General features: G+C 38.1%; 1 protein-coding gene across 2 annotated transcripts in view; it reads right to left on the reverse strand.

Annotated features, from left to right (window-relative positions):
• Positions 1–10,706: 10,706 nt before the first annotated feature.
• LOC138007562 (ragulator complex protein LAMTOR3-A-like) overlaps positions 10,707–15,000 on the reverse strand; it is a 4,754-nt gene continuing 460 nt past the window's right edge. The window contains exons 4-7 of one of the 2 annotated variants that reach the window (XM_068854540.1): positions 14,716–14,789; positions 14,004–14,063; positions 13,272–13,335; positions 10,707–10,829 (exon numbers count right to left, since the gene is read on the reverse strand). In XM_068854540.1, coding sequence (XP_068710641.1) covers positions 10,756–10,829; positions 13,272–13,335; positions 14,004–14,063; positions 14,716–14,789 — 272 coding nt within the window. In that variant the 3' untranslated portion in view covers positions 10,707–10,755. The remainder of the gene's footprint in view (positions 10,830–13,271; positions 13,336–14,003; positions 14,064–14,715; positions 14,790–15,000) is intronic. The other variant, XM_068854550.1, reaches the window with a different exon arrangement.

Here is a 15,000-nt window from a genome sequence, read left to right on the forward strand (position 1 = left end):
TAGGTCTTATGCATCAGTTAAGGACGGTGCCTACTATTGTTATTGCGCATACGTTCTGCGCATCACCAGATATTCGAATTTCCTATCGGTGATGCTTACTAATACAGGGATATTTTTGCGCGGTTTGAAACTACCCGGAGAAAGTAGATCTTAGTAAGTATTCTTGGTATTCAAAAAGAAAATTGCGGTTAACCATGCATTTTTCAAAGATAATTAAGCTTCAATTTGCGAAAGAATGTCATACATTGCTTTGCATTTTAAAGCTTTTTACAAATATTATTCATGAATTATCTTTGAAAAATGCGTGGTTACCCCCAATTTTCTTTTTGGATTTCAATAACACTTGTTAAGATCTACATTCCCTGCATAATGACACACCGGGGCAAAAATATCTTTAATTAGTAGGCACCGTCCTTAAATGCCCCGGAGTGGGGGCGAGGGAAGAGGGCAAATGCCCCGCCCCCATGATCGTCGTCTTCCAACACAGATGCAGTTTTTTTTAAAAAATAGTGATTAAAACGTTCCACTTTTCAGTATTTTAATACAACGGTAGGACTTCAAGGACAGCAGGACTTAGTATAATTACATAGGTGATTATTGAAAGTTCTCTGCGCTGATTGGTTGCCGTTGAGGTGATTATTGACGCGATAATCACCTAAGCGGTTTTTCGAAATGGCCGCAAACCGTTTTGTCGAGGTGACAGACGAAGAAATTAATTCTTTTAAAGAAAATGCATATTTTTCAAATGATCACCTATAATTATAGTAAAACAATTATTCAGTTCAAATAGCGGTGAATAAAAACCTCGACTTCGTCTCGGTTTTTCCTCACCGTTATTCACCTCCAAATGTTAGTTAATTCTGATTATATTTATTTCTTTATATTTTGTTTTTAAAAGGTTGCTAGAGGATAGCGTGTAAATATACATTTTGTTGTATAAAAACCATCTATTTTGAATGTTTCGACTAGAATAAAGACAATCCCGTTAAAAATAGACACGCAATGCGTACGTGTGGTAGTGCAGTAACACAGCGCTGTATCTTGTCAACTGAGCTGCATTTTGTCTTCCAAGAGATTCAAGTTATCCTTACGTAATATGTAGCTCTAATAGTTCACGTTGTTATACAGCAGGGTATTGTTTTTGTACCGTGTATCATTGTGCCATGGTAGATGTCTTAAGTAAATAGCCCCCTGAGAAGACATGTGGTTTCTAGTAAAATACTAAATCCCAGAAAGATTGAAGAAAAGAAAAGAGAATCGAGAAACATTGGCTTCGAGGCTGATCATTTTCAAGTTTCCTTACAACTTCTTTTTCACCACAAGTTTGATCGTGCACACTGAGCCTCTGACAGCTTTGCAAGGCAAAAGTTCACTGAAGTTAAAGTGCCTATCACCTCAACACACTTTTTCACTTTGTTTATTCTCCGAAATCGTCCCAAATACATCGTGTTGTTTTTAGAACCTTTTGATAGAAATTTCACCTTTTTATTGACTTTCAAAGACGGGAAAAGTGATCATACTCTGATCCATAACCGAGCAATGAAGGAGAATAGGTTCGATACCGGGTTGACGTCACAAATTAATTTGCATTGAAATAGTTCTTTGAAAACAGCGATGCAAATTAATTTGTGACGTCAACCCGGTATCGAACCCATTCCCCTTCATTGCTCGGTTATTAATCACGGTATGACCACTTTTCCCGTTTTTCAAAGCCAATGAAAGAGCGAAATTTCAATCTAAATGTTCTAAAAACAACACGATGTATTTGGGATGATTTCTGAGAATAAATATAGTGGAAAGTGTGTTGAGGTGATAAGCACTTTAATCCCTGTCGGGCGGGTTAGTATTTGGATGCATGGTGACTCAAAATATAGGACTTGCCGTCAGAAACGTAGGACCTAAAATTCTATTTTAACGCTCAAAAATGCGAACTAAGCAAGGTGCAGATTTTGTTAGCCTGTTTATGCAAAAATAAGATTGATGCAAAAGTAAATAAATATTGATACACAGAAGAAGTTTTCAGGAAGTGTCGATCGAGAATAAAATATTTTGCCATCAGCAACTGTGTTAAAGTAATAGCAAGACACCGGTTTTTTGTTCTTGTCGGTTTGGTTTTTTTTTCTTTCAAGTGTTTTAAAGATTGACAAATGTGCGAATTCAACACAAAGATCACAATAGCCCAACTCCTGTGTTTGTTGACCATTGTTTCTGCAAAGTCAAAAATTCACTTTCCTAGACGAGGTTATTTATCACCACGTAATTCGATCGTTTTGGAAATAGCAGCTGCTTTATTATTCATCAGCGTCACAAATTCATGCCGATTTTGGAGCTCATTTTGTTGAAACTACATTTCGCTTCCAGTTGACCTGTTTTATGTTCGTGAGTTAAGCACGCGCTACGGGCCTATGTGCCACCACGGACTTTCAATCACTGACTCTTAAGCCCGCCGCACACGGTGAGGAAAGAGCTGAGCAAACTGCCGCACGCGGCGGTTTGCTCGCGAGGCCGTGAGGAAAAAATCAAACATGTTTGATATTTTTCGCCTCGTGAGGCAAATTCCTCATTGTGTGCGGCCATCGTGAGAATCGAGTTGAGCTTGGTCAATCAAGCATCCAGTAAAAATACATGGCATTCTCAAGTGACTTCAGTGTCGTCGGGATTTCTTCCTCCGACACCATCTTGAACCGCTGGAGTCACGTGAGTATGCCATGTATTTTTGTTGGATGTTTGATTAAACCAAGCTCAGCTCGATTCTCACGATGGCCGCACACAGTGAGGAATTTGTCTCGTCAGGCCAAAAATATCAAACATGTTTGATTTTATCCTCACGGCCTCTAGCCTGAGTACAGCCGCCCACTCTCCGCAAAAAAACTCGGAGGGGAACGTCTGTGATTTACCGTTAGTAATCGTGTTCTGGAATAACTTTGCAGACATTATTAACTGATCTACGCTGACCAAAATTTGCGAGGCTCATATTTCTTTGGAGCTAAATTCTCGAAATGGTGGTCAATGAGGTACATTTCAAGATACCTTGGCTTTATAGCATAAAAACACTCTTTAAAGAAAAGGATGTATTTGCAAGTCTTCCAACCGGGTACGGCTCTGATCTTCAGAGCGGCACTCTCTCGTACTTTAAAAAGAAAAACCTCTTTGACCATCAAAAAGATTTTTATTCGTATTTTTTACCGTGTCTTTTTTACACGAACTCATCGTAAAATCTCTCACGGGGTTGATGTGGACAAAAAAAATAAAAGCCAATCAAAACTCGTTGTTTCAATGATGTAATGATCGATGGGTAAAAACCAATGAAATCATTTCCACACATTCCAGGAAAAATCACGTGGTATTGAACACGATTATCAACGGTAAATCACATACGCTCCTCTCCAATTTTTTTTTGCGGAGAGTGGGCGGCTGTACACAGGCTACACGGCCTCGCGAGGCGAATTTCTCACCACAATTTCTCTGCACACGTGAGGAAACGGCTGAGCAAACCGCCTCGCGAGGCAGTTTGCTCAGCTCTTTCCTCACCGTATGCGTCGGGCTTTACAAACCCGGTGACCTAGTGTGTAGTGCACTTATTGCACTACCACAAAAATGTTTACAACTTACCAAACCATTAAAATCTGGGTTTTTTTTGTTCAACAGTGGGTAACAAAGCTGGACCCATCAATCCACAGAATATGACCACTCTATGTTACAAAAGAAAACATACATTTAAAAATATCCACAAGCTTGTCTAGACCCTGACGGACTAGCCAATCTTCAACAAACTCCTTGACTTTGCCGATGAATTCCTTCATGGCACTTTTGAAAACGTGGGTGTCGAAGGCCCGGGGGTCGCCTCGGGGTACGCAAATGCCCAGCCCCCTGGCCGCGATAAACTTGCGAATGCCCCACCGTCGGGACTGACAACGTGAGCAAATGCCCCTGGGTTGCCCGGGGGATTGGCATTGCTGGAATTGACTGATGCATTAGATCTTCGTTTTCGAGGGTCTTCTTAACACACTGTAATAGCAGTGAGCAAAGTTACAGTTACATTTCTTCATTTTCAATTTGTTGCGTTTTTAAGAACGTCTGCGTGCGTTTAAAGTTTAAAGGCTAAACGTGGGAAACGTTTGCTTGTTGTAGGTTATGAATAATTTAGTCTGCGAATACAGCCACCTCTCATCCCGGCCGCTAGGGGCGTTTGGTGCGAGAGAAACTAGGGAGCATAGCAACGACAAAGGGAGTGGCAACGAGAACGTCATCTCAAAACATAAATTCGTGTTATTTTAATCACTTCGCGCCATTCCAAGCTTTTTAACATGACGATAGTGTGGTTGTCCCTCAAGAATGAAACTGATATGAGTCACGCTTAATTTAAAGGAGAAAATGAAAATTTATCTCCAAGTGCTGACGTTCTCTATAGGGAAGATGTCGTTGACGTCACCTATTGTTATTAATGTGCCAACCAGAGCCTCATTGACTGTCAAAACAAAGGGTCTTTTGTTCCTGTGGTTGGACATTTGCCGTCCCAAAACTCCTCCATTCGTGAAGAAAGTTTGGAATATACTGAGTACCCACCTTAACACGCCCAAAATTTACTATCGATTGGTGAAGTTGCGGTTTTAATTAAACCTCATCACGTGATGAATTTACAAGACTACTAAGTGACACTAAGACGAAATACTATGCCGACTTAATTGAAGAATCCGCTGGAGACACTAAGAAGCTTTTTCGTATCGTTAACTCTCTTTGTAAAGTTGACAATCGTTACGATACATTACCACCACACAATAGCTCTCAAATTTTAGCAAACGACTTTGGTGCTTTTTTCATCAAGAAAATCGAGCTTATCCAAGAAGATATCGATAACATCGTAGTTAACCAACCAGAATTAGACTCATACCATCTTCGCGCCAAATTAGAACGTTTTTCCCGACTTGCAGAAGATAGTGTCCAACGAACGTATCATCATGTCATCAAGCAACGCTACCTGCACACTTGACCCAATGCCAACGTGGTTAATCAAACGCTGCTCAGATGTGTTGACGCCTGTTATCACTCAGTTGCTAAATCTGTCATTACTGGAAGGTCATGTACCTGCACCATGGAAAAACGTTGTGTTTAAACCTATGCTAAAGAAGTCAGGCATCGATCCTATCTTAAAGAATTACAGACCTGTGAGTAATCTTCCGTGTGTTGCTAAAATCGCCGAGAAAGCTGTAGTCGACCAGTTAATGGAATACTGTACTACTAACCAAATTCTGCCTGATAACCAATCTTCCTATAGAAAACACCATTCAACAGAAACAGCACTTGTTAAAGTACACAATGATATTCTTGCCAGCATGGATAACCAGGAAATTACTTTTCTCATACTATTCGACCTAAGCGCTGCCTTCGATACGATCAACCACAGTCCAATGATGGACATTCTAGAGAACGATTTTGGTATAGTCGGTGTGGTCAAGAGATTGTTTAGATCCTACCTAGATGAGAGACAACAAAGGGTTAAGATTAAACAACATATGTCTGACTGTTTTCAGTTGAATTCTGGAGTACCTCAGGGCAGTTGCCTCGGCCCAGTATTGTTTCTAATGTATGCATCAGGACTATTTAAAGTAGTTGATAAACATCTAACAAACATTCACACCTATGCTGATGATACACAGTTATATGTGTCATTCAAGCCTACCTCACAAGCAAATGCTGTTAATGCTATTGAGACGTGTATTGCCGATGTGCGTAACTGGATAGTATCAAACCGACTTTTCATCAATGACTCCAAAACCGAATATATGATCGTCGGTTCTCGCAAACAATTGGCTAAGATTAGTGTGGACAGTGTCACAGTCGGTGGTGCTATCATTAAACCCGTAACATCTGTACGAAATCTTGGTGTATGGTTCGACCAGCACACGATCACATTGGGAAAATATGTAGCAAAGCGTTCTACAGTCTCTATAACCTACGACAAATATGAAAATGCTTGACGGATGAGGCCTGTAAGACCCTGGTGCATGCACTCGTGACCTGCCATTTAGACTACTGTAATGCCTTACTGCATGATGTCTCGCAATACCAACAACAACGTCTACAGAGGGTTCTAAATGCAGCTGCTCGGTTGATATGCCGTTTACTAAAGTATTATCATATATCACCAGTGCTTATAGACCTTCACTGGCTACCGATAAAATATCGAGTTATCTTTAAGATAATTCTGCTAGTTTTCAAAGTTCTACATGGCCTAGCACCATATTTGGAAAATCTGATACGAGTAAAGCCGGAAGGACGTTACCACCTCAGAAACAAAGATCAGTTATTGGTTCCAGAAACTAAATGCAAAACGTTTGGAGACAGGGCTTTTTTCAAATCTGGACCCGTACTGTGGAACAGTTTACCTGACAATATCAGACAAATATCTAACATACAAAAGCTTAAAAAAGAACTCAAGACATTTTTATTTAGACTTACCTATCAATGAGCGTCAGTCATTTATATAAATATAAATATACAAAAAATGACATTTTAGACTTTACTTAGACTACTGAATCAATATATTTTTAATTATGTACATTAGGTTTCAGATAATATAATTTTATTGTAATATAATTTTAGGTATAATTTAATTTCTTAACTTTAACCAATTTCGGTTGTAAACAGCGCCATCGAATATTTATAGTGAAGGCACTATATAAATGTATCATTATTATTATTATTATTATTATTATTATTATTATTATTATTATTATTATTATTATATTATTAAAAACCGTGGACGATTAGTCTTGCACAGCGTTGGATCAGAGAAGATCAGTCAAAATTGATTAAAAGATATTTATGAAACCACTTGGGATAAACAACCAGGACGGATAATTTAACGATCTCGTTAGTATATAGTGTTTCAACGGCATTTATTCTTTGGAAATTTTGGTTTGTTTATCCAGTGGCTGTTTAGCGTTCAGTTAATCTTCTTTAATTACTTCATAACATGTGCATCTATGTTCTTTAAATTCGTCAGATCTCCAAATAAACCTGATGAAGGCTGGTATTGGCCAGCCGAAATATCGTTAAAAAATACATTGTCGCGTTGTTTTATCAGTTGTGCAATAGTCTATTTCGTTTTCATAAATATTTGAGGTCGTTTTTGGGCTTTTACTTCGTGTAGAAGACACACATGACGTAACAAAAGCTTTAGGGGTCTTTAGGGATTTCGAATTCTGATTAGGTATTGTTTCACGATTTTTGTTCTATTGTTTTACGTCATGTGTGTCTTCTACACGAAGTAAAAGCCCGTTTTTGTTATCCGTGAACACGAGGAATCATGGCAGACAATGATGCATTTGCGCGCGTAAACATTTCAATCAACTACTGTTAATATCTGGAGCTCATGAACTCCTGTTACCATTGGCCGTTCCGAAATTCAGCAGGGAACTGGGGCGAGTTTCAAATTTTAACTAATCGATGAACTGACACCACCACATGAAAGATCATGTTAAGATTGGTTATTTGACCAAGTATGATGCTTCATGGGTGAACGGAGACCAAGTTATGAACCTTGAAATACGGTTCAAAATCCATACAAACGTCTCTAATTTTGACAAAGCGTCCCCCAAAAGCCATATAAACTCAAAATTTTTTTTTATCAGTTTAGTGACAACAGTAAAGTCCCGTCATGTACCTACAATTTGAAAGAAGCTGCGATGAAAATCGCTATGTTTGCCCATTTTAAAGAGTATGACGGAAATCATAAAAATTTTAAGAGTTTATATGGTTTTGGGGGACGCTGTATCAAAATTAGAGACGCCTGTATGGATTTTGAACCATGTTTCAAGGTCCATAACTTGGTCTCTGTTCACCATAAAAGCACCACACTAGGCCAAATGACCAATCTCAACATGATCTTTCATGTGGTAGTGTCAGTTTATCGATTAGTTAAAATTTGAAACTCGCCCCAGTTCCCTGCTAAATTTCGGAACGGCCAATTAATATACCAATTCTTCCTTTTTATCGCATTCAAAAGAGTCGGGTAAAGTTGCGTTTTGGTGGCCGCCAATGAAAGAAAAGCCTTTCGGGTCTGTCATTTTACCAAGTAACCTGAAATGTGGTTAAATTTTGTTAGCAGTATAGAAACTACTGAAACGATTTACTCTTACCATTTGATGGAAATATATAAATCGATTGTTTGTTTTCAAGTTGTAACAGGGATCTCGTAGAAAGCCACACTAAACAGATTAAACTTGATTTCCAGGCATTTATTTCAAAGCAATGAGCGCGTGATAGCATTGCAAGCTCTCTTTCGCTTTGTAAAACTCCTGCATATAACTCACATATAAAACCAGGAGCCCATCTGGAGCGTGCAACTTCCATACAGCGTCTGTGAAACGGCGTTTTCACAAGTAGGTTTATTTTTAGACTAGCCCTTCCCGCGAATTAGGTCAAAAAACAAAGGCAGTTCCGGTTCGGTGACCCTATGACGTCAGCTTAATTTCTTGTAATTGGTCATCGGGCTCCTGTGGGAGTCTCATTAGCGGGAAATTCAATCTTAAAATAACCTTACTTGTGAAAACGCCGTTGCACGAAAATAGGTAAGTTGCACGCTCCGGGTGATAGACTCCTGATACTACTTGTATTGTTATACTTGACCGTGGTTGTGAAAGCCAAACTTTCGATTCAAAGAAACTCTTTCTAGACCGTACTTTCCCTTTTAAATGTTGACCCGTATTTATCTTCCCACCCTGACGGTCTTGCAATTATCTGTAGAGATTTCAATGGTCCCAGCACTGGGCTTACTGAGCGACAAGTGAAACACGCCACAGGACTAACACAGGTAGTGAAATTTCTGACAAGAGACTTCGGCATTCTGGATTGGTGTTTTACCAACCAACGAAGTTATTCTTGGAACCTGTGCAATTGCCTAAAATAGGAAGGAGTGACCATTTTCCATCTTAGTTGAGTCACGCTCTTCACAGATCGAAAGTAAAACTCGAACAAAGGTGATCTAAAAGCAAGATCTCAGAGATAGTCGACTACGCGACTTCGGAAACTGTATTACGAGACAGGACTGGTCTGAAATTCTGAGTCTTCCAGGCACTACTGAAAAATGTGACAAGTTCTACTCAATTTATATCATCTACTGTCACCTATTGTTTCCCTCTTCAGCGCGTTAAAATATGTGGTGATAAGTCATGGATAACAACTACTCTGAAAATGCTGATCTGTAAGCGCCAAAATGCCTTACGATTGTATGGTAACAGCTCCGATATTTTTAAAGGGAACCTCCACTCTTACTACAGAATAAGTTTAAACCGAAGAAAATTATGTTTACAAACAAATTTGTTCGAAATTTGCTTTTTAAAAGGTGTTTATATCAGGAAAAGTGAATTTAAAATCGCTTATTTTCACTTTCAAATTTCGCGGGCGCTGCCATCTTGAACAATTGTGACGTGTTACGGTTGCTTATTGTTCCGACACAAAGAGCTTTTGTCTAATATCAATAGGGCAACCGTAACACGTCATAATTATTCAAGATGGCGGCGCCCACGAAATTTGAAAACAAAAATAGGCGATTCTAAACTTATCTCTTTCGGATACAAACGCTTTCTTTGAAAATATTTTAGATTGACTTGACTTTAACAGTTATTTCCAGTGATTTAAAGTAATTTTTTTGTTGAAGTGGTGGTTCCCTTTAAACATCTACGAAACAAAGTGCAAGGAATGGTAAAGCAGTGTAAAAGGTCCTACTACTCTAATAAGGTAGAGGCACTAAAAGAGAGCAACGTAGCACGCTGGTGAAGGGAAATCAAAGGTTTGACTGGAGGAAAACAGAGTAATGAATGGTTTCACCAGAGGCTGGGTGAAAACATTCCTACTGTCGATGCGCTAGCGGAACGGTTTAACACTTTTTTGTATGACTTAACGTCACACTTCACTCCCCTGCAGACGCTCTTCGACACCGCCGTGGAGGTCCCGAGAGAATTTCCAGTTCATTCAAGAACAGCATTCAAGGCATTGCGCGAGATAAAAACAAGAAAATCCAGTGGTCCTGATTGTATCCCCAGTAGAGTGCTGAAACTGTCTGTCTTCGAGTTGGCTCCTGTTATTGCTGATTTGTACAATACATCCCTTGAGCAAGGCATGGCCCTTAGTCAACTAAAGTCATCTCTGGCTGTTCCCATTCCTAAGAATACGCCTCCGAAAGCAGTCGAAGAAGACTGCGGCAGATAATCCTCACCTCTCAGCTGGCTAAACTCATGGAGGGTTTACGCTCAACTTGCTATATAAGCAGGTGGTGGACCAACTCGATGACAAACAGTTTGCCGTCTGCGGCAATCTACGACACAAGCTCTAGTTTATTTAGTTCATTGTATGTTAGAATATTTAGATCAGAGTGCTTGCTATATTCGTCTTTTTCTAGCTGACTTTAGCAAAGGGTTTGATCTTGTGGATCAGGGTTAGGGTTACACGGTACTCATGTCAGGGCTTAGGTCTCTTGGGGTTCATGATGCGATTAAGGTTGCATATTAAATCTGCTGCGTACACATGCATTGTTGTCGATCCAGATCTCTCAAGATTTTAAAGTTTGTAATTGACCACTGAATAGGAAAATACCATTTAAAATTTTGAAATCCAAAGAAAATGAAGTAGTGATTTTTTGGTCACAGTAGCACCTTAACTGCTTTCCACAAGTTAAATTCATATATATCATAAAATAACATATCTTTTCTAGTGCAACCCACTTCCTTTAATTGAATCAATAATTTTTTGGTATTAAACACCATCCACAACAACTTTAATCTTCTTTGCTGTTTCCTCAATTTCTTTTTCAAGACCCAAAAGAAGTCCTGGAAAATGAAAAAATGTTATAGAGGTTGAATATCAATCAAACAGCAAGTATATTGTTTGACCTACTAAACAGTTTTGAAAGCATCTCTGGTCTTAAAATTAATTATACAAAAACTGAAGGCATGTGGATTGGATCATCCAAAAACAACAATGAAAAGCCATTTGGCATCAAATGGTCTGATGAACCTGTTAAAGCATTGGGAGTTCACTTTACTTATGATCAACACCTGCTTAAGGAAAAAACACTTTATTGAACGACTGGATAGCATTAAAAAACTTATAAACATTTGGTCGTCCAGGAATTTATCTATATATGGTAAAATTACAATAATCAAATCATTTCTTATTCCAAAGTTTGTTTTCATCTGCTCTGTGTTACCCACACCTAAGGAAGGGGTTAAACAATTAAATCAAATGATATTCAAATTCCTATGGAACGGCACAGATAAGGTAACTCGAGTGTCAACAAACAATGAATATTCGGAGGGTGGTCTAAAATTGATTGATCTAGAGTGCATGGTGAAGTCTTTAAGGTTAGCATGGCTAGGAAGGATTTTTAATAATAATGATGGAATATGGAAGAGATATCTGGGACACAAATTACAACCCTTCGGTGGTTTGTTATTCATGAATTATAACTATGATATCAAAGATTATATAATTTCTTCCCAATTTTACCATGACCTTTTGTCATGGTGATCAGAATTTCGCGAAACGTTCGCTTCAGAAAAAGATTGGGAACATTATTTGGAATAACAGAGAAATACGTATAGATAAAAAACCAGTTTTTTACAAAAACTACTTTATTGTAGAATTGTTTACACACATAACCTTCCACTGGACCTTGACAACAGACAATCTTACAGCATATTCTCAAAAACTATAAAGAAAACTAACTTTCTGCAGTAGGCCGGCCTTCGTCATTCTATACCACCCCATTTAAAAGGCACCAATAAGTCTCCGTCTATAACAGCCCTCACATTTGTGACGGAATACAACGTCTTTGACGTATTGGAAAAGAAATCAAAAAGATTATTATTCACTTCTTGTCGGAAAGAAAGCGCAGCCAGCCTATATTGTCCATACACTGCAAAGAAATTCTAATTTTTCTTCTGATCAAATAAAACACTTTTTTTATTTTACCTCACCGTGTTGCCCTCGAATCATACGTCAAGGCCTTTCAATACAAAGTTCTTACCTGTATACTCTACACTAACACAAAATTGCACAAAATCGGTTTTAGACCGAATGATCTGTGCAGTTTTTGCAAGGCTCAGTCAGAAACTTTAAGCCACTTTTTTTATCACTGTTCACATTCCAGACATTTCTGGACTGATTTTGAGTCTTACTGGCATTTTTTATCCAATCAACGGGTACACCTCTCTTTGGAAAATGTTTTATATGGAGTAATATCGCAACAATGCCCTTTACTTAATTTACTCAATTATTTTGATATCGTTGGGAAATTGTTTTTGTGGGACTGCAGAAGAAGCCAAATTAATCCAGAAATTACTGGGTTTAAGAACAAAATTGTTCTCAAGTGCGAAATAGAAAGGAAAATTAAAAACACGAAAGACTATTTTAAAAAGAAATGGGTGCTCATACCAACTCGATAAGCCTACTCGCCTGTTGTTTTACTGTTTGTTGTTGTTGTTGTTGTTGTTGTTGTTGTTGTTGTTGTGTCTGTTTGTCTCTCTCTTTCTAGTTATTTATAATGTAAGGCGTTTTATCCTAACATAAAAATCCACCCTTGGAGGTCAACCACGATTTAGGAGCATGTGGGAAAGATACTGCAGAGGTGTCAATTGCATTGTATATATGGTGGACGCTGCTGATCATGATAAACTAGAAGCTTCAAGAAACGAGCTCCATGGACTGTTAGAGAAACCTCAGTTAGCTGGCATTCCAGTATTAGTTCTTGGAAACAAGAAGGATCTGCCAAACGCATTAGATGAAAAAGAACTAGTGGAGAGATTGAATCTGTAATTTATAATTTATTTAAAATAAAATAAAATTAGAAAAAAAAAAAATCAAACAGCAAATAAATATGATGGTATGCACACACAAAGAAGTAGAATATCTCAACCCTTTTTTGTTTGGATGGGTTTTATTGTTTTCATTTTGTTGTGTTTTCTCCTTTTCATTAGTAATGATTATTATCTTCCATAAAAGGTTAGGTTAACCCTAATCTCACCAACTTTGTCCCAGAGACTTAATCTGTGTATTTTATGATGACATGAGGAAGGAGAAGTTGTTCAAGCCTGTGGGCTTCTTTGCCATTTCTTTAACTCACTGTATATGCTGTAAATAGCTGTTTCAAAAGATGGTAGCAAATGGTGATGACGATGGTGGTGGTGTTGGTGGTGATGGTGGTAAGAAGAATAATACTGAAAGGGACCACAACTTTGAAGGAAATCCAACACACAAAATTAAGCACTGACCTGTGTTTGCCTGACTTGTTGCGATAATACTGACAACAAGAGGGAGGAAACTAAAATGAACCACCTGCCAGAGAAGCAATGATCACTGAGTTATTATCAGACGAGAAGACACTAACATAGGGTTTGTGCACTTTACATGTTCTACCTCACATGAATATTTGAAACTTAAGAGACAAAACCCTCAAAAGACACTCCATGAAGCACAAAATGTGTGCTGTCTCAAATAATATAACACTGCATGCATGTTACATAACTCCAGTGACTCTCCTCATAACCATGTAAATGCTATTGTTAAAAGCAGTTTGAGTAGGTGCTCTGTGTTAGTATTTAAAATAGTGAGCCACTGTACAACACCGGAAGGAAAATCTATCATTAACTATTGATAACAAATAACTGTAAGATGGACATGGTATGCTCAGCAATTCTAATAAAGAGGAGCCAGTGTGGTCCATTAAAGATGCCTCACTAGCATTGGTTGTGCTTAGTTCAAATTTCTCTCTAATCTGTGACTGTACTTGTGTTAAGTGGTACTTTATGAAATTCTTCCAGGCCTGAAAATTACCAATAATTGCAATTTACCCACTGCCAGTTAAGGGTTTCAAGCATGTGACATTTCATTTGAATTGCTACCTTCAGCTTATTTAAGTCAAATGCCTTAAAACTTGCTTCAAAGGTAAGTGCAACTACAAACAAGGCATTTAATCTGTTTACATCTTTTGTCTCAAGACTGACCTGATAAGAGGCAAAAAAACACACAATACTCTTGTTTTTCAATAACCCCAGCTTACTTGCCTGCAAAAAAAGAAAACATGTCAGTAGTATGCAACCCAACGTCAGGCATTGAACAAGATTGGTAACATGATAATCAATTGCTATGGTATTTTCTTTACACACACACTAATACCTACTACAACATTTCATTAGGGGGGTTTTGATGGATTACTTAACAGGATAAAACATTATGCATTTCCCCATTAAAAATTTTAATAACCGTTTGGACGTCTATAGGTAACCCCGAGACAAAACAAGTGAGGAAAGACCACCATGCCAGGCATGCCATGCCCCACACTCTGTGTCGTTCCCTGTGAAAGGCATCGACTTGCTTCTTTTTATCATTCAAATTTTCCACCTCACTGCAAAGACTAAAATCACATACCAGTAGCTAAAATCAAACGTTCAAAAAAGTAGTAGAGTAGGAGCCTAAAAGAATCTAATTTGTTAAATATCACATAACGGAATTTTACATGGATAATTTGATGCATAATTTGATGCAAGAATAAACAAATACATTCAAGAGAATTGCCTATGTCTACAGAAGTTTATTTCTACATGGAAATCCAAAAAAACAAAATTCGTTGATATTGAAAGTTCCTCAAATAATGTGTTAATTTATGAATAATATTGTTCTGTTTTCAGCTCATTACAACCATGATGTATTTCTTACTTGTTCTGCTGTTGTGGAGAACGTTGATAGAAAACTGGCTCTCAAAGCATTTTGTGGTACTTTGGGATCTGAAACTATCAGCAATTTAACACAACCAGCAATAAAATTTTGACGTGGAAAGCAACCTCTATAAAGGCAACACATCAAGCGTGCAAATTTACTAGTAAGCATGGTGCAGTGAAGGTATAAAACTACGCCTTGCTGCTTCGCTGCGTGCATGTTTCCCGACTTTTAATATTTTAAGATTCAAATGTAAATTCACGGCTCGAGGGAAGAGCACATTTT

The sequence above is a fragment of the Montipora foliosa genome, chromosome 1 (assembly GCF_036669935.1).
Source record: "Montipora foliosa isolate CH-2021 chromosome 1, ASM3666993v2, whole genome shotgun sequence".
NCBI lineage: Eukaryota > Metazoa > Cnidaria > Anthozoa > Scleractinia > Acroporidae > Montipora > Montipora foliosa.